The sequence below is a fragment of the Sinocyclocheilus rhinocerous genome, unplaced genomic scaffold (genome assembly GCF_001515625.1).
Source record: "Sinocyclocheilus rhinocerous isolate Xijiao unplaced genomic scaffold, SAMN03320098_v1.1 scaffold1193, whole genome shotgun sequence".
In the NCBI taxonomy this organism is placed as follows: domain Eukaryota; kingdom Metazoa; phylum Chordata; class Actinopteri; order Cypriniformes; family Cyprinidae; genus Sinocyclocheilus; species Sinocyclocheilus rhinocerous.
Genome location: NW_015642181.1, coordinates 318,439 through 340,189, shown reverse-complemented (window position 1 = coordinate 340,189; position 21,751 = coordinate 318,439). Strand labels below are relative to the sequence as shown.

General features: G+C 36.1%; 1 protein-coding gene across 1 annotated transcript in view; it reads left to right on the top strand.

Annotated features, from left to right (window-relative positions):
• Positions 1-21,751, top strand: part of LOC107755698 (histone-lysine N-methyltransferase 2C-like) — a 170,251-nt gene that overhangs the window by 18,547 nt on the left and 129,953 nt on the right. Inside the window, exon 2 of the mRNA XM_016572585.1 lies at positions 14,048-14,212. Coding sequence (XP_016428071.1) covers positions 14,048-14,212 — 165 coding nt within the window. The remainder of the gene's footprint in view (positions 1-14,047; positions 14,213-21,751) is intronic.

Genomic DNA, 21,751 nt, shown 5'->3' with positions numbered 1-21,751 from the left:
TTCGGCTCTTTGTATTAAGCAATAAATACATGATGCTGTTTTGTTCATAATTGTTTATGCAATTTACGAAATTATATTTGATTTATATAAGTTAATTTAGACGTAATGCACGTTTTTTTTATAGACAGTTATTTCCTTGAGTTGACCATTTAAATGTGCTGCATTATTTTGCTCATTGTGCCCTCATGTGGCCTCGGGAGACAAGCCAAAAGTTTCCTTAAGACCCATTTAATCTGCATATAAAACATTAGAAATTAGATATTTGTTTAATTTTTATTGTGTTTTTGGCTGTTAAAACAAAACAAAAAAATTGTTGTTTGTCTCAATAAATTGGGTTAATTTAAAAAATACAGTGGTTAAATTTAAACATTTTTTTTTCTATTGCTCTTTGTTTTAAAAAAGGTTATAAAAATGTCAATAATTATCGCTACTGAACAATATGAAACGCATTATATCATTGATACATTTTAGAGTAGCGTTTGTTTGTCATTTCTCCGATCACAAACGCAGACATGGTTTTATGTTTACGTGGCGCGATGCAACGCGTAAAAAGACAGTATAAGTCATTATAATCAGTAATTATGTCCCTACTGGATGCAACAAATGCCTCGTTTATAATGGGTTTTAATGTTTTTGTCTCTATGCGTTTCAGAAAGGCGGGGCATAGAGGAGAAACAATAATGTACAGTATGTGGAAAATAATGTCTTTTTTGAACCTTAAACCGCATAAACACATTTCATTACACCAAATACACAAAATAATGCTCTTTTTAGCAACATCATATGACCCCTTTAAAGATGTAATGGTATAATCAAAGTCCGGACCATTACACTGAATGACAATTTTACACTTTGGAACAATATTTCCCCCATATTTTGACATTTTATTGTCTCAAAAGTTATTTGAAATATGAAAGTAGACAATTTACTTACATCTTAAATGCAAGTAAATTGTCTACTTTCATATTTCATCAAATTACATTTACAAATGTAATTTAATGCGGACACCAAAATGGTGACGTCTCGTCTTTGACCCATTTACATAAAGACAGTCAGATATGTCTTAAATGAACATAAACAATTGTGAAAGAACTCAGAATCATGTCAGTATATTAGATTTGTGCATTCGGTCTTAAAGAGACAGCAGCCTAATAAACCTTCTGCTGTCTGTGTCATTAATGTTAATCAAGCAACATTTACAAATGTAATTTAATGCGGACACCAAAATGGTGACGTCTCGTCTTTGACCCATTTACATAAAGACAGTCAGATATGTCTTAAATGAACATAAACAATTGTGAAAGAACTCAGAATCATGTCAGTATATTAGATTTGTGCATTCGGTCTTAAAGAGACAGCAGCCTAATAAACCTTCTGCTGTCTGTGTCATTAATGTTAATCAAGCAACATTTACAAATGTAATTTAATGCGGACACCAAAATGGTGACGTCTCGTCTTTGACCCATTTACATAAAGACAGTCAGATATGTCTTAAATGAACATAAACAATTGTGAAAGAACTCAGAATCATGTCAGTATATTAGATTTGTGCATTCGGTCTTAAAGAGACAGCAGCCTAATAAACCTTCTGCTGTCTGTGTCATTAATGTTAATCAAGCAACAAATGACAGAGAAAAATCACTCACTGCTCTTGACTGAATCACTTTATAACTCTAATAAGAATCAATGTATATTTAATTAATACAGTAATGCAGTGTTTTAAAGTTTAACTCAGGCTTTAGTGACCATTTTGGTTGTTTAATGTAATACTGTGTTTTAAATTGTTCAAGCAGGTAAGTCATAGGCTTGTTCTAGTCTGGATATTCTTGATAGTATTTCTCAGAACTGGGAAGATTGTGATTCAGATCGTGGATCTTGATTTTGCGTTATAGGTTCGTGATATGATATTTTGGGAAGATCGCCCATCCCTAGGTGGGCTACAGCAAGTCTACTGCTAATGAAGTCAGTGCTGGAAATGTAAAATCTTAACCAGTCAGTAAATGTTTGAGCATGACACAAATGAGACGGAAGCAACCCTTTGATTCTAGAATGGAGTTCCTTTCTAAGGAATGTTCTTTATCACTGGACAGCATTTGGACTGGCAAAAGCTGCTGCTTCTATAGCATCTTTACTATTGGTCGTCAGTTAGCTGTTAAGTAGCATGTGCCATGTGTTTTTGGTCCGCTGATTGAAAATCAACATTTGAGTACTGTATGTCATACATTGTTTCGACTGATTATTTTTCCTGTGTAAATGGATTTAGGCTATGCCAATTTTGGCTTATAACACTGAGGAGCTGGATGGGGGTGTGAGGGTGATCCATGCAACAGTGAGCATTATAAGAAATACAACTTTAGAGCAATATAAGTAAAAAAAAAAAAGGATGACACTAATCTCACATCTGTCTTCTAGAAAAGATGTTGTTTTCTACATGGAGTGGGTTGCCCATGGGCGCCACCATGTTGACATCACATGACAAGCCATGTCATGCTACTACTAAGTAGGCGTGGGCCGATTACCGGTTTCAAGGTATACCGCGATTTGAACATTTCACGATTTCAAAACCGCTAAAATTTTCCTTTATACCGTTCCTGCGGTATGCGCTGTTTTTCATGTCTCCTCAAAGACTGAAAGTGTAGGAATCCCTCCGGTTGAGTGCAGTGTAGAGACTAACACGCCCCCTCCCCCTCCTTTTGCTGCGAGCGGTCAGTCACGTGTGTGTATGACGGCCGAAATGGCTTCCTCTGGAACTTACACGATCGACAACCGGCCGTTTATTGTTTTATTGCAGCCGATCTCTGTTCTGGACTTGCACAAACTGCGTTGCAATGCATATCATTTTCCAAATGTCGTTTATGTGAAAATATGAAGTCTGTAAACACCCGTTAACAAAGGCCAGAGACGCTAAAGACGGACGCAACAGAGAAAAATACTGTCTGTTCCAAATATTCTGTATGTTGCTCAAAATATATTGTGTTCAGTATTTTTTATTTTTTATTTTTTTACCCAGACATTTCAAAGTAACACATTTTAGAGCTGTAACAACAATACCGTGATACCGTGAAACCGTGATATTTTTTGCTTAAGGTTATCATACCGTCAAAATCTCATACCGGCCCATGCCTAAGTTTAATTGATATACTGCAAAGTTAAAAGTACACTTACCAAAACAAGCTGACCAAACATCATGGGAAAAACATAATATACTACAGAAACAACATAACAATAGAGCCAGAGTCAACAGCTGAGTCAGCATTTGATGATAAGCAACTAAACAAAAGCAACAAATAACTTCAGTGTGAAGTGGCAACATTTAGATGTAGCTGAAGTCTATGTAAGTCTATGTAAATGATAAATAAATCGATTATCAAAATAATTGTTAAATGCAGCCCTACAGTATTTGCTCTAGAGGTTACTCCCTGTTTACAATAAGGCAGTGAGGGGGTCTAGGCCTCCCGAAAGGCCCCCTTCAGAAAGACTTGAAGTGTTTGTTGTTGTCATTCTGTCTTTCTTGTGTAGATTAACAGCACTGTTTCCTCTAAGCCTGCAGAATACTGAAGTCACCCACTGCAGAATTGATGTCACTCGCCTAGTCTTGTTTTTCTACAGCCAAGCCAATACTGGCTCAGATAAGAGTGCAAGGCGAACTGAATCATAGCATGGCATCTCTCATCTGATTGGCTGGAATTCTCCAAACAGCCTCAGCAAGAGGAGTCCTGTGCCTGACCGGAGCCTCTCAGATTCCCAAGAGAAGGGAACAGAGCATAAACAACCCTGTATGCGTTTTCATTACATACTTGATAATATTGCTGTGCTGATACCAAACATAGCCTATTTGCTGTTATGCTTTTAATTGAATTTTTACAGGAACCAAAATTAAAGTTTTTATTTAGCCTCCAACCCCCCTTTTTCTTTTTACACTTAATGGATGTGTAATAAATATTCAGTAAGTTAATAATCAAAAGAAGAGTGAAGAGAGTAATATTTTTATATCAACTGGCTCTCTTTACGTCATTCAGACTAGGGCTGAACGATTTTGGAAAATAATCTAATTGCAATTTTTTTTACCAATATTGCGATTGCGATTTAATATGCAATTATTTTTTAAAGCTCTTTATGTTCTGTATTATTCAACAAAGACAAGCTATACATCATTGTATAGTATGACCAACACAATATTAGATAGATTACACATAAATGTTCTTTTCTGTAGGCCAGGTCTATATGTTACTATTAAATTTGGTGATGCATGAATTGATATGAATGACATTTTTATTTAACATGTAAAGAGCACACAATAAGTGCCATATTGCGGCTATGGGAGGCAGGAGGAAATGAACAGGCAAGATGTTATCGAATGTCTCCATCCAATAACAAATTGCTTGTGCACACATTTTAATGTTCTCTCCATATTTGTGGCAAAGGTGGGCGAGGCGTGCCCCATAAGAGTGGGCTTTCTGGTGTCTACCATTTGCTCACTGATTACATTGTTGGGGGAGGGTGGGTGGAGAACAACAATCTGTGCACAAATCTCGGCACTGCCAAGAAACAACACACCGGTGGAATGAAGTCTATTCACGTGCCTATCCGTCTCCTTTCATCTCCCATCGTACTCTGCAGGTGGGACATCTCTGGCAACAATGCACAGAGACTAATGTCATCAATAGGGCTCTGCATGTTCTAAATCAAAGATGAAGCATTACATACACCTTGTTTCGCTTGAAAGGTAGAAAGATTGCAATTAACCAACACCTATTAATGACAAAACATTTTCACTGGAGTAAACAACAGGAAAAAAGGGTATACAGAATGATATGTAGAACAACAGAGATAGACAGAATGACAGAATAAAGAGACATGACAGAATATGTAGAATAAGGAATTACATATTGAATGATATATAGATATAAAAATAGAATGATGTATATAACAAGAAATAGAATTCTATTGTACATAAAATGACAAAGATATATCATATCTTTGGATATACAGAACAAACATATTCTAGATAACAGGCTTTATATTAGGGCTGAACGATTTTGGAAAATAATCTAATTGCGATTTTTTTTACCAATTTTGCGATTGCGATTTAATATGCAATTATTTTTTTTAAGCTCTTTATGTTCTGTATTATTCAACAAAGACAAGCTATAAATCATTGTATAGTATGACCAACACAATATTATATAGATTAAACATAAATGTTCTTTTCTGTAGGCCAGGCCTATATGTTACGATGCAATTAGGTGATGCATGAATTGATATGAATGACATTTTTATTTAACAACTACAATCACAGTATATTGACTGATTTGTTGAACTTCCAACCTTGTAAGCATGTAATAATTATGACAACATAAAGCACTGCCAAATAAGCCTGGTGTAAACGTTAATATGAAAGTCAGTAACAAATCACACAAACTAAAGTAGATTGCAGAACTATAAAAACAAATGTTGCTTTACCACACTACTTTAGGTAATTCAAAGTCACTGTAATAATAAACATACGTAAACATGTGGACTGCACTTTTTAAACTCTGTCTGTTAACTTTAGACCAGTGGTTCTCAAACTTTTTTGGTCGCGCCCCCCTTTAAACCTATAAAAAAAAAATCTGGCGCCAAAATGTGGCCATTTCCTCCTCACCAACGACATTGGTGTCTACACCGTGTCTACACCGGACGCGAGTGGCAAAATGCAGTAGAACCCATTATAATCAGTGACGCTGTGTACACTGGATGCGGCACGACACTACACGACATGACAAAACCCGACATTAAACTGATGCCTTGTTCTATTTATGACGTACTGACACAAAGTTAAAATGATTTGCAACGGTCGCTTTCTCGTGTCCAGTATAGAGCTGTTGCGGTGCAACGCGACAACTGTAGCGTTCGGTATAGACACGGTGAGTGAAGCCGAGAGCAAGGTATGCCTCATCATATATTCTGCATTTAGCTTTTGAATGACCAGTACCTGCCTGGATCTGTGCGACTTCATCTATGGCTTTTCTCTTCCCTTTCACAAACCGATCCATCTCCCATTCTAAGTTACGTCCTTTGGCTGTTAACTGTTTTATTTCTTCTTCTCCCCCCCCGCAATACTCATGGCACCCCACACTTTGAGAACCACTGGTTTAGACAGACTTCAAATAAATAAATAAAAACATATATATATTACCTTATTATATATATTATCTTAAGGTCGAAGTCTTCAGTAGGGCTGTGCAAAAAATCGAATGCGATCTCGTCAGTAAAGCCGGTTCTCCGATTATGAACGTGATTTTGCTTAGCTTGTCAGTGATCTACGGCTCTGTGTAGTAAATGCCGCGCCATCTGAAAGCACATGCTGGAGATTTACTACTAATCACAGAACCGGCTTTACTGACGAGATGAGCATGAAAATCGCATTTGATTTTTTGCACAGCCCTAGTCTTCAGTAATGAAATGCACCATAACACTGTAACTGCTTGAGTAATTTCAATGTGCCATTTTGAAGTACGTTCATTATATACGCTTTCAAACATTTCTGCGTGTAGCGTGCCAGGGTTGCCAGGTTTTCACAACAAAACCCGCCCAGTTGCTACTCAAAACTAGCCCAATCGCGTTTCGAGGGGGTTCCACCGGTAAAAATCACCGGGGTAAAATACACGTTTTTTTGGAGGTTCCCCAAACCGCAGACTTGGCAACACTGTAGTGCAGTGGTTCTCAAACCCCTCTCCATGAAGTACCCCCAGCACTGCACATTTTGTATGTCTCCCTATATCTGACACCCACTTCAGGTCTTGTAGTCTCCACTAACGAGCTGATGAGTTGAATCAGGTGTGATAGATGAGGGAGACATACAAAATGTGCAGGGCTGGGGGTACTCCAGGACAGCTTTGAGTACCACTGCTGTAGCGTGCCAACTTGATGCTTCCTCTGAAGACTGCTTAGATGTGTTCGAATTGAAGCAGCGCTGCTTAGTGTGTGCTGCGCAGCACACCATTGGTGTGTGTCATCAAAGTGACATGAGTCATGAAAGTGAAAGTGACATGGCGAGAGCTATAAGAGAGTGGACGTCTCCTTATGCTTTCTCTCGCCGTACTCTTCAAGTCGAACACACCTCTTTACTCTCGCGTGTCACGTGACCGAGTGTAATCGCAGCCTCTGCGATTGAAAAATCTTGTTTTTTTTCATATTATAAATGCAATTAATCGTTCAGTCCTAATTCAGACTCTGTGATTTATACAGAGGTTCTGTAGAGTTGCACTAATAGACAGAGAGAGAGAGAGAACAATAGAGTATGCGCAATTACCTGTGTCTGTCCTTCATCAGGTCAAGCCATATATTTGTGAAAAAAATCAGTTTGCCATCAGCTGAATAAAAGCGATATCTATGTCATAGCATCCATTCAGCATTTAAGGGGATTTCCACGACTGGTGCCAGTGCTGTTCAGTGCATTGAATCAGTGGCATTGTTCTCTATGAAGTGAAACACCAGCTTCAGTATTATCCAGGTAACACGTTGATTGTCAATTGAGCATTGTAAAGTAGCACTCAAATTTAAATTAATTTCAACAGCTTGTTTCAATTATGAATCAATCACGATTTTAAAATTAGTGTAAAATGAGCACAGAGACAAATCCCTGTACTCATACTGCTGAAATGTCAACAACAATGTTGAAAAGCGCATGTCCAGTCAGATTCGAGAATTGGAACTTACTATTATACACATATTACTATACACCAATGAGCTTAACCCTTTAGGCGCCGTTGGGCAAAGGGTCGAAATGATCACTTGTTTGTGCTTCGTGAACACTCGCGCCTTGCACGGCGGCACCATTGCGCTGCAAAGATGTACCGGGAGAAGCGCGATCATTAGACGACCGATCGTCATTTCCAAAAGGCAAATATTCCCCTTCAGAGTCAGAATCGGCGAATAACATTTGCAACACATCCTCACGGTACAACTTTTTATTAGCCATTTGGCGATTTTCTCTCACAAATCTCAATTTACTCAGACGCTCTGAACTGAACTGCTTCCTCATCAATGACCCGATAGCTCACTTGCTCTGCTATTTGTTCGAACACTTTGAATAAGAACATGACGTCATTTTGGTCTAGAATCGAAGTACTACATGTCTGCAGTCTAGTGGTAGGTAATACAAATGAGATATTACACCATATTAGGATCTACAGCCTATTTTATTAAGTATGGCGTCTTGTCGCAATTTTGCGACTTTGGCGCTTAGAGGGTTAATTAGATAGATAGTTAAATAAATAAATAAATTTTATTGTTATTAGAGGCCGACAGATATATCGTTTTGCTGATATATCGGTATCGGCGAATATGCCGCCGATATGAAATTTTTTTTTACAGAACATATAATGCAGATAAAATGCTTGAAATGGTGTAATTACTTAGTTTGTCCAGCAGAGCACTCTATTGTTTGCTACTGGCGACCTGGATGAAATGCTTTAAAGCTTATGTCTATGGAAAACCATTGAAACTTTGAACGGCCATATCTCCTCAACTTTACTGTTCAGTGCATGTCTGTCAGACTCATTTTGGATAATAAAGTTTATTGTTAAATTGTTAAATGCCTTGCCTCCATTACGTATCTCTGTCACGTCATTATAAGGGTTTGATCACCACATTTGAGTGATCATTGCAAAAAATGTGTTTATGTATGTATATATATACAGTATATTCTGTTTATGTATATACTGTATTGTATATGTATATATATATATATATATATATATATAGTACCAGTCAAGTTTTGACTGGTACTGTACTATAACATACACAAAGAATATCGGCCGATATATCGATATCGGTCTTTTTTTCACTCCCTAATATCGGTATCGGGCCCAAAAAAACCATATCGGTCGGGCTCTAATTGCTCTAATCGCCGCGACAGCCCTAATGAGCACTCAAGTAAAAAAACTGAGTTACAAACATTTAAATTGCACATACAGCTTTGTAATATATATATATATATATATACATATATATATATAATAACTTATTGTGTGTTTGTTACATACTTTGTTATTCTAATCTGTCATTTATTTTGACAGATTAACTACCTGACGTGGGGAAAAGATATCAGTCCACAAATTAAGAAAGCATTGCATATTTTTATTATTTCCTTCCTTTATTTTAGTAAAAACGTGAGCACGCTGTATTATTTCGTTCCCATTAAAGAAACGAATAAACACAACCTGGCCACGATTTAACTAGCCTAAATCAACGAAACTGAAAAGAAGGGATGGATTAATAAATTGTCACGTTTCACTCATAATAATCAACAAAATGCACACACTATGTAAATAAGAGAATAATTGTGCAGGTAGCTTCATTAATTCATGTTAAATAATTGACAACTTCTGTGATTTTAAAAGGAACCTTCTTTACTCTCTTTCATACAATCCATTTACGATTTGAGTAAAACCTTTCAGTGATATAATTGTTTCTACTTTGTCTAATTTATTGTTGAAATATATTTACATTGAGACTGTGGCTACACTAATCTATTTTCATGACCGATATTTATTTAAACATAAATTAAATAATGAAGACATCACTAACAGATCAAGTAAATAGAATGAATGTGGAATATAGTGCATACATTTAGCATTTCTTATTTATTCTAAATAGCTAATGAGCTCTAGACATTAAATGGCTTTCCTGAGGAAAAGTAAACAGAATGAATATGGAATATAGTGCATACATTTAGCATTTCTTATTCATTCTAAGTAGCTAATGAGCTCTAGATATTTAATGGCTTTCCTGAGGAAAGTGCAACATTACATGACATTGTTTACAACATGACAACAAGTTGACATCTTTCCGCTGTTGAAACACTCATTGAGTTATTACTTAACATAAGTAAGTGCCCCTAATATCTGAGGGAACTGATGAACCTGAGTGAAGCCCTTAAAGGCCTGTTTACATCAAGGGCAATAACTATAATGATGCCTATGACTACAAGGTTTTAATCATCTTTCAATTTCTATGAGAACAAGCAAGTCCACACCACAACTCTAACAATAATGACACAGAGGAATCACTTTCAGAATATATATATTTTTTAATTATTATTTGTTTATTTATTGTAGTTGATGAATAATGGGTACAATGATATCCAGTCAGAAACTTTTTTTAAACTCTCAAGCCTTTATTTGGTGGAAATTTGAATAAATACCTTTTGAGTTTTCCATCTTATCTGTGACTGGTGTAGTGTTAGATTTGTAAAATAACTTGGTTAGAAATGTTCGGAATGTTAAAATAATGTCAAGCTGGAGTTCTCTGCACAGCAGATTTAAATTGAACAGCTCTTGAGACATTGCAAACATATCATGAGCAAAATTAGAATTAGAATTGAATTGAATTGAGACAGCACAGTGAATCTCATGCAGACTATTTCATTACACCAAATACACAAAATAATGTTCTTTTTAGCAGCATCATATGACCCCTTTAAGTATATCACACAAGGCCATATCTTTTCTTTCATAAATTGTATTAATTGTGTAGCCCTGCAATGTAGCTTAAAATGGAAATATTTGTCTTTCAAATGCCGAAATATAAACCGTTGAATGACTTCCGTTTCCTTCAGCGCAGATAATGTGTGTGGGTTTGCTGTCAGGCTGTTGCGGTCAGGTAGAGAAGGGGCCCTGTGACACCGGCAGTGAAAGCAGCATTCAAATAAGGAGCGGTGCAGGCCTCTCTGCTGGGCGCTGGGGGTTTCCTCCCTCATTTTCCTCCTCTGTCCTCTGCATGACTATGCTGAATAAAATCTCTAAATTAATTTGAGCAGTGCTCCATGGAGAGCAGCGGCGTCACACTGAGTAGCATCTCTCCCCAGTGTTCATCCACACACAGCTGAGCTCACGATCATCAGCTATGAGTCAACAGCACTGCTCTCCTCTCCTGAAATTCACCTCTGAGTACTGCACTAAGGCACAGTGTTGGGCAGGATATAATATGCAGTGGTAGAAATCTTTCAGCCGGTAGAAATTTTGCTGTATCATTTTTTCCTGAATAGATGTATCCATGCTGCTATAACATGAGGCATGACGTAACATGGACTAATGCAAAAATAAAAAAATGTATTTATATAGTTGATTTACCAAAAAATTGTTCAACACTTTGGGTCTGTAGAGATCTAAAACTATATATATAAAAAAAAAAAGTTTGTTTTAGCTAACGGACCAGCCTGACTTGACAACATTGACTCAACCAGTGACAACCAATTGGAGATGGCGGAATGTTCGGGGAGCTTGTTTGACAACAGTCATCATTGTAGCAATTTTGGTGATGCTAGAAAGCTAGTGGTTTTTTTTATTAAAAAAAGATAAATAGATAAAGTAGAATTAAAATTTAATAAAAAGTGCTAGAGTTAGAGGGTCAAATAAAGATGGATGATGCCATAGGCGGAGCGTGTGTAAGGCTTAGCCTTCCCCTGGCCACGGGGTCCTGGGGCAAAAATGCCACTAAATTAGACAAAAATGGCCCTGCACAAACAAATTAAATCTATTATGTCTGTTGCTAACAAAGTGCAAATTAATAGAAAGTGTCGACTGCGCATTAAATTAAGATTTGCTCAAGTTGCAACCTTATTTAATTTTAGGCGTTTTTACAGTGGTGCGCATTATAACCAATCACACACGATTCTGTTGAGCTTAGGAATGCAATGGCCAATCAGAGGCGTTCAGATGAGTCATCGCTGAAACTCATCAGCTTTGTTGAATGTGCGTGCGTTCGATGACTGAATTCCGCGAATTCTCTCATCATAAACAACAAAGCGCAGATGTACGTACAATGTAAGTAAGGGATTCATTTCGCAGTGTAGACAGCTTCAGTGATTATAACGAAAGTTTTGTTTTTTGAGAGTGCGACAGATCGAAGTTAGTGAAAATGTTTGAGCTTAGGAATGCAATGGCCAATCAGAGGCGTTCAGATGAGTCATCGCTGAAACTCATCAGCTTTGTTGAATGTGCGTGCGTTCGATGACTGAATTCCGCGAATTCTCTCATCATAAACAACAAAGCGCAGATGTACGTACAATGTAAGTAAGGGATTCATTGCGCAGTGTAGACAGCTTCAGTGATTATAACGAAAGTTTTGTTTTTTGAGAGTGCGACAGATCAAAGTTAGTGAAAATGTAATTTCTGTACATAATTTATTCGCCATTTGAATAGCCATTTGAAATGTTTTAATTAAATTGTAATCACATTAAATACAAATTCAGTCCCATTAAACATTTTATTAGCCTACATGACACCCTGTCTGGTGTCTGGTTCTTAGACAGGTTTATGATGTTTGTAGTTAATAGATCTGACTGCTTTTAGCCTTACCCTGGAGTTGGTTCACCCTCCGCCTATGGATGGTGCTATGATGCTAGTGGCACATAAATGACACACTTCTACAGCAGAGTTTAGTTGTTTTGCTGTTGAGGTGTAACAGTAGGCATGTTCATGTGTATACATTTTCGGAATTAATACAATCTGATTTGAGATTCTGAGTTCTGTTTACAATCTAAATCACATATTCATTTACATGTGCTTTATGTGTATTCAGAACAAAACTTCAGCGCATACGTAGTGCCCGGTCACCGCATTCAGAACTGGAAAAAGCCACAACGATAATGCCACCAGAGCTACCATGAGCATAATTGCCATTTTTGCTTTGATGACATCTAAAAAGAAAGGTGACATATATGTCAAAAGAGTTTTTTAGCTAATATTTAGTAAATATGCAGTCTGTTCTACTGACCATTTCATAGGACGAAAAATAAACATTTGTTTATTTATCGCATTATCGTAAGATGTAAAACGCAAGTAAACATAGGCCTACCCATCACGGCACTGATTGAGAAAATACTTGGATTCAAGCGTTTACGTGCTTATTTTTATTTATTTATTTTTTCTGTTGTCCTACTCCCATCAAAATTTTAATGTGGATCGAATTTTAATGTGAATGTGTCTGAGCTGTTTTAACTGAAAGAAACTTGCACTGTCATATCTTAAAATATATCAGAATATATATATCATATTGTTTTGTTTCAAGATGCACACAGTAATGTTTTTATTTTTATTTTATTTTTACTAAGGAATGTTTGTAAAAGATACTTAAATGTCCTAATTGAACTATGGCCTAAACTTGGCTTAGTCTAAGCCCTGACTGTAAAACCAGGCCATAATGTTCCCTACTGATTGATTTGATTAACTGATTGATTGCATGATTCACACCTCTGTACTTGTTTTTTCAATCAATTGGACTGATTTAATTTAAAAAAAAAATCTTTATGAATTTGACACATTTCACTGTACATTTTTTTTTCATTTTTTTTTTCATGTAGTCTGCACAATGAGCGCAATAGAAATTAGTAATGGCTTTTTATTGGCAATTATTTTGTGGCATCTCATCATCACAAATTACAGACTTTGGTCATAGTTGGGTTACATCATTGTCTATACAGTGGGTACTGGTTAAGGTACCTGTGATACAGGTTCTTGGCTTCATTTGCATGTCCACTGAATATTAATGAGGGCTAACGGTCATTGAGCAGGTATGTTTGTTTATTTGCATGAATCCCAGTTCTGTTTGTCTGTTCCGCTGGTGGAATTCAATAAACTGTGTAGATAAAATGACCATTAAAAAAAATACTTTATAGGCATGTGTGTATTTCTTCATGTGTGCAAGCTTGTATTTTTGTTAGAGAATTACTACTTAAATTATTCATAATAATTGTTTGTTACTTAAAATATAAAATGTATATATGTCTAAATCGTCTGTGTTTTGGGTCTACTTTGTGGATTAATGTATGGTTATGCAATAATGATATTATTCCTTTAGTTTGCTGAATGTAAACTGTGCTTTACCAATGTTTTCTAAGTAATCCGATTTACTTAAATTTTTTATTAATTTATTTATTGTCATTTTTTACAATTTATTTATTGTCATGACAAAAGCTGAAAGATTTTAGCTTTGTGCAAATCTTTTAAGGTGTTTCTGTCAGACCAGTGTACTATATGAATTTGCTTGTGTCTTTATACAGAATGTCATCAGAGGATAAGAGTCTGGAGCCCTCTGAGCAAGGACCATCTCCTCCCCTGAGCAGTGCTGGGGCCACGCCCTCAGGGAGCCCGGCCCCCTCAGATAGACGCCCTCGGGGCCGGCCACGCAAAGATGCTTCCTCTGTCACACCCAAGTCCAAAACAAAGTAAGTGCATCTCCTGTTCCCATGTGAAGGTGTTTGCATATGACGACACACCTTGAGAGCTGACCTTGTGCCTGCTTTGCATTTTACTTTGTGTTGTTTAAAGGAGGATAAATGTTATAACGTTGACAAATTACTGACTAATCTACTGAGAATTGATTATATTAAAGGGGTTAATGAATGAAACCACTGACACTTATGCAATGACAATTTCAGGTTTATGAGTCATATGTTATTTAGTACTTCGTGATATGCCACAAATTGGCAGAACTGAGGGTTATCATTTGCCCAGAATTCAGACTGAATCAATAAAGCTTAACTCACGATTGTTCAAGCTTGACTGAACGATTGTGCTATTTATGGTAATTTACGAGGCTAGTTAATACTATCATGTGATTATGATGACCTGAGTATCTTTCTTTCCCCCTGCCATCCCCACCCCTCCCCCTCTTTTTTAGTATTAAAGTCTTAGCCAGTTTTCCAGCTTATCTTCTGAACTCCCCTTTGCACATTTAAACTATTCATTAAGCACGGTGAATTATTTAAATCATTTTTTAATAAGAAACTTTTGGTTAAATCATTTGATTAAGGTCAGATGTATGTTAAGGCTCAGGGAGTTGGTTAACCCACTATGCAAGGCTGCATGTTTTGTGATTATCAGTATATGGTAATAATCATTTTATTATTAATGTTTTTTTACATTATTTTGTATCTGTAAAATTACAGTACTAATGTTTATGGGTGTCTTAAATTCTTCATTTTCAAACATTAAACCGTTAAACTTTTATTTTGCCGTGAAATCGCAGAAAGCTTCTCATTACAAGTATGATAAGATGGTTGTCACGTGTTGTGTTCCCAAATGCATGTTATAAGTGACCCAAACTCGGAGCAAATGCTACTCTACACAAGCTCCATCTCTGCATTTACTGCAAACAGAGCTGTTCGTTCTGAGATGCTGCAAACACCGGTGGATCATAAGCTGCTCACATGTAAGAACACAGTGCTGTGCTTCACTGTGAAACATGCAGCGCATATTTTTATTAGGGATGCTCCGATCCGCCTTTTTTGCCTCCGATACCGATTCCGATACATAGGGTTCGGTATTGGCCGATACAGATACCGATCCGATACCAGTGAAGTTTTTTTCCCCCATTTAAATAAATGTAGAATTTGTATCTCTCTGTGTGTGGTACTGATAATCATTCTTTCACAATCTATTAGATACAGACTACTTCATTATAAAGAAAAATAAAATAAACAATAAATATGAAAAAATATAGGCCTATGTATATTTATAATCTATGACAAAAATGTATCATAAACTAGGTTAGTGGATAATTCGGCAGCAAAAGTTATTCTAGAAAAATCAGTGCACAATAATTGTAGAAATCCAAACATTTAGTGAAAAAACTATTTTGTGGGGAACAAATAAAAGTGTTGCACTAAATATGGTAAAATGTTACACATTGCTACTTATTTTATAAAATCCATTAATTAAAAACATTCATATATATGTTTAATAATTGCACTGTCCATGGAGCGGACCTGACTTACATTTCACTGCTGGTCATATATTCCCTATATAACCATGTTTGTGACAAATAAAAATCTTGAATCTTGAATCTTGGAGAGAGAGCATTTTTTTAGAAACCTCGCACTTTTCTACTCAATTTTAAACGTTGTAAAATTTTAAACAAATTAAGTAGTCCACTACTGCACACGTGCCACAATATCGATACAGGGCCAGCTGTATCGATACTCGTATAGTCAAATCTCTGTGACGATACATCGTCGTATCGATATTTTGAACACAGCACTAATGTTTAAGTATATACTATAAAATTTAAATACATTTCTTTTGAATGTATATCATATTTTTTAATAAGGAAACAACATATGATAGATACGATAGGACAAAACAAATACAGTGCAGCACGAACTGTTTTTATACAGTCTATGAGCACGAAGCGCTTACAATGTCCACATACGGTGTGCAGAGTGATGCGCCACAGAATAATTCGCACAATCGGAAAAAAATAAAAATAAATAAAAAATCTCGGATTTGGATCGGCCCTCTCTGACCGATACCCGATCCGAGAAAAATGGCACTATCGGAGCCGATACCCGATATGAATATCGGATCGGCGCATCCCTAATTTTTATTTAATTAAACAGTAGACTTTGCGATTTGACAATTATACTAAGCAATATTGCGATTTTGGTTTCATTTTAATTAATCGTGCCCTACCAGTATATGTGTGTGTGTGTGTTGAGAGGGCTGTATTCTGGTGAAGTATTCTGCTGCACCTGGAAGAGGCTTTCAAGTGTGACGATGTGCATTAGTGTGGAAGAGCTCTGTGAGGCACACAAGGAGATGCTGCTCTAGAAGGACAACATTTTCTTTTGCCAAGTTGATTTTGGCTCCAAAATAAATCTGCTCTCAAACAGCATGGGGCGTAAAAAAGGGAACATTTTAGACTGGCTGTATTTCGAATGACACCGTGTCTATACCGGACATGAGCGGCGTGACTCAACAAATCTAGATTGCTTTCATGATAGTCAACAGAGCCGGCTACTGGATATGGCTGATGTGGCGCATCATCCATTTATGGATGCCCCCGTCCTTTTTTTTGGATACTCTGCACAGCTAATCTGCCACTTTATTCCCTCTTTTTAAAACTTTGCGTGTTATAAGCCAATAGTTCACTCAAAAATCATTGCTCCAAATGTCACTCCAAAAGTCTGATTACTTGCTTCCATGCTGCACAAAAGGAGAAAATTTGAAGGCCGTTTTCCATGCAGTTACATTGAATAGGGACAGTCTTTTAAGCTGCCAAAAAGGACACAAAAGCTTCACGTCATAAAAGTGGTCCATATGAGCCCAAGTCTTCTGAAGCCATACAATAGCTTTGTGGGAGAAACAAATGGGAAGAGTTGATTTATTTATATTTAAATTAGATTTAAAAACCTCTACTTTGCTTTGTTGACTGTTTTCGATAGAGTTATATAGAGGTTTTACCAGTACTTGGTCATGCTGACACCATGGAGATGGCTATCATCAAAGTGATTCATTCTTAAATAGCCGCTCATGAAGTAGCCTACAGGTTCACACTGTATGTTACTGAACTAGGCAAATTCTGTGTTTATTACGTTCCACTAATTATGCCATGAGTTCATAGTACTCTTAAACTCTTACAATGCATAGACCTTTTTTTTTTTTTTTTTTTTTTTTTTTTTTAAAAGAGTAGTTTAGTCAGGGCATTTGGTGAGTATCAAGCCTGATGGGAATACGGGGCCTCCACTATGAGATCAAGTGTTGGCTGTCAAATAAACAGTGCAGATATAGGGCAGATTAGTGAGGTACCTGATACTGCAGGTACAGCTCTCTGTGGACCTACACGCAATGTTCACACCATGAATGTTGTGTCTCAATGCACAAAAAACACTCAGTTGAGATCTCAATTTTAAAGTGATTGTACAGTTGTCTGAACTGGCTGAAAAGAAAGCCTTTTTGTTTAAAGGGGTTTCAAAGCTATGACTGCTTTTATACATGTTTTCCCAAAACACTTTCCCTTTCTGACAAATCGTCACCTTGAAATCATAAGGTTCTCTAAGGGACATTTTTGTCAAAATTGAGTTATTCACATATTCTTACTCTGTTTTATTAACTTGTTTACATCATTTGATGTTTTCTTTTAAGTTGTGTACATTTTAGGACTTTTTATTTAGAAGACAAAAATGTTCTATCTTTAAAGTCAAACTCTAACTTGGTTCTATAAGGTTCTATCTGTGAGCCAATCAGCGCTTTGAAGATAGATAGGTTAGATATATAAGCATAAAAGCACTGCCTAAAATATAAAAATAAAAAATCATCCTAAAACATGAAATACATCTTATATAAATCATTCAATTGAACTTTCTCATATATGTTGACAAATTTTTAAAACACTAATTTTATGTTTTAAAACAAATTATAAGTAAATTGTTTGTGTTTCTTGAAAATCATTGCTTCAAATAATGTTTTGCAAGATAGAACCTTATAATTTCAAGCGGAAAGTAATTTTTTTAGAATTGGAAGGTTCTATCTGCATTTGACCTGTTCCAAATTTACAATTTACAAATTTGAGAGGATTCTGATATTGTACATTAAGGGTCCCTGTCATTTTCATGTATGAAAGAGACTTGTCCCCCATATAATTTTTGCTATATGGAATGCAAAAACTTTGAAGCTCAGTATCTCAAAACTGCTCAGAATGCAAAGGTAATGTGATTTGTTTTAAAATACTACGTGTCCCAGTTTAAAGGGACAGTTCCAAAAATGAAAATTCTGTCATAATTTACTCAATCTCATGTCGTTCTAAAACCAAAATGACTTTATTTTGCAGATCACAGAGTTGTTGGTATGTTGGTAACCAAACAGTTTTGGTTTTCATTTTATTTCCATTGTATGGACCAAAAAAAAAATTTTTTTTCCTCAAATTATCTACCACAGAAGAAAGTCATAAAAGTTCATATACAAGGAATAATATGAAGGTGAGTAAATAATGACAGAATTTTCTTTTTTGGGTGAACTACAATTACAACAACAATAATTACTGTAATTTGTAGTTTGATTCCTGAGAAAGTAAAGTTGAGCCGAACTGTTGCATTTGGACTCAAATGCATCTCCATGCTTGATTGTGAAGATCAGTCTGTGAATCATTGGGTTACCACTAAGAGCTTGTCTGACTTCCCACAGTCTGTTCACTGACCATCTCACTGACATGTCTAAGTAAGTGGTTCTTTACTAGGGCTGCACGATTAATCGAAATTAAATCGCTATTATCGCGATTTGGCAAAAGCTGCGATTAACATGCGCATCTTGTCAGGGAAGCACGGTTCTGTGATCAGCAGTAAATCTCCATTCGAAGGCCAGAGGGCGCTCTCACACGGAAACTCCAAATACGCCCCTCAGAAGAAATCCAGGAAATCCCTATAGCGGTTGCTGAATAAACAGAAGATTTAACTGCTTTCATTAATTCAATGTGACTAATAAACACACGACTACGACAATATATGGTTTATCTGAGTTTGTCTTATTATAATTTTTATTATAATAAAAAATAAAATAATGCAATGCTAATCTACATAGCTTTTATCACTGCTTAGAATGCTATGAAACATGTTGCGTGCCTTATTCTGTGTAAGAAGCCACATCATCTCACAGAAGGATTTATTTCAAACACTCGACTGATGTTATGAAGTGAGTTTGGAATAAAAACGTTATTAAATGTTATATTTTCACCCGCTTTCAGGTGTGACAGCATTTACTACAAAGAGCCGTAGTTCACTGACAAGCTACGCAAACAGCTTTCATAATCGCAGAATGATTTCTTTGATTTCATAATCGCGCAATTAAATCGCAATTAACGCAAATAAGTTTTGCGTACCTTGTCAATGAACTACGGCTCTGTGTAGTAAATGCTGCTCCATCTGAAAGCGCGTGATGGAGATTTACTACTGATCACAGAACTGGCTTTTCTGACAAGATACGCATGACAATCGCATTCGATTAATCGTGCAGCCCTATTCTTTACCAGAATAAGCTGCTAGGTAGGTCAAATGTGAGGCTATTCTGAAAGCTTGTATTTGATGTGTTTTGGTATGTATCAGATAAAAAGAAGAATTCCTCAATTCCGTATGCACACGCTGTCTGAAAGACAGTTTGAGACATGCCTGAAACATGCATACATAAAGCCGCTGGTCACTCATCGTTCAAGTACTGAATTGAGTTATTTTTGGTGGCTTATTGCCCTTGACCGATTAAATACACAATGCTTGTGCCAAAATGCTTGTCTTTGTGAGTATCCTTGTAAAGTTGGGTATGTCTTAAGAGAACACAAACATTTGTGGGAAAATCGGATGTGTGTCAATATTAGTGAATATGTGCATTAGGTCTTAAAGTGACTGCAACCCAATATACCTGTTGCTACCTGTTCCCTTAATGTAAATCAAAAAACAAAAGGCAAAGATAATTACTTACTACTCTTGGCTGAATCATTTTTAATAACAGTAAATACATATTTTTTTACTTATGCTAATTAGGCTAGAAGTAGTTTTTTGTAATATTGAAATTGGTGATAAGCAGTGGCGTAATGTAATGAAGTAATAATACTTCATTATAGTACTTAAGTATTTTTTCGGAGAATCTGTACTTTACTTGAGTTTTTATATTTCTGTCAACTTTCACTTTTACTCCACTACATTTCCTAATTAAAATATATAATTTTACTCTGACCCATTTCCCCGAAGCATTTTTGTTTCTTATGCAAAATAAAGTCGGAAGAACCTGGACTGCAGGAAAGCAGGTTTAACGAATCAGTGGTCTGGCTCTTGCAAGTTAGATTCCTAAAAATCACCTTTGCTAACAAGTGCTCGTACAATCACGGAAGATTTCATTTTCCACTCAAATCAATGCTGGGGTGTGCGACATACAGTATATCGTCTGTGATAAAATGGTTAGTGTTGTTTTAATGATGTGCGATCTGACATTATCGTAAGTATATCACAAAAACACACACACACACAGAGTGCACGCATACACTACGTGATTTCACTTCGAGGCATTCTACAGTATATCGTCTGTGATAAAATGGTTAGTGTTGTTTTAATGATGTGCGATCTGACATTATCGTAAGTATATCACAAAAACACACACACACAGAGTGCACGCATACACTACGTGATTTCACTTCGAGGCATTCAAAATTTTTTTTAGTCTTTTATATTTATATCATTTAATATAGTTAATCTATATCACACGAAGAGTGCCATTTTTTTTCTCCAGATATCAGCATGACAACAAATGTAATATTGATTTTATACAAGTTTAATAAAGTTAGCATTAAGTGTCTTACAATCTAGACACAATATTGCCTGTTTTTGCTCAATTTTGCCAACGAAAATAGTTCCAAACAAAGATCACAGCACTGTTTTGCGTCTTTGAGCAACACACAGGACGGTGTTTCCTTATTGAATTAATCAGCTTTTTGAATGAATTGGTTGAATGAATGAATCAGTGACTCACTCATCAACACAATCAAATACTTTGTTCTTGAATGAATTAGCCGTTTGAATGAATCGGTCAACTGCCACCTGGTGGTTTTAATTTCACATTTCAACAAATTTTTCATGTTTAAATCATTTCAACATTTTATGTTTAAAACAAATAATTATTTATTCATATGTAACTGCAGGTTAAATGCATCCATGTGCCCTCTCAGCTACATTAAACTATGTAAATACATCTAAATGTTATTTCAGATGCTGATTCCAGAAATGTTTTCTTATGTTGGAATTAGGGATGTCAACGATTAATCGATGATCGATTAATTGCCAAGAAGAGATGCAATCGATTAAAGCTATCGATGGTCGATTATGCAGTTTAATTTTGGGCTGCGTGCGGCTCATGCGCAAAACACGTGCGAGCGGCTGTGAGTGACGGTGACGGTATATAAATGCATCATCATTCACTCATAATTACAAATTAAGCTTTTAATGTGA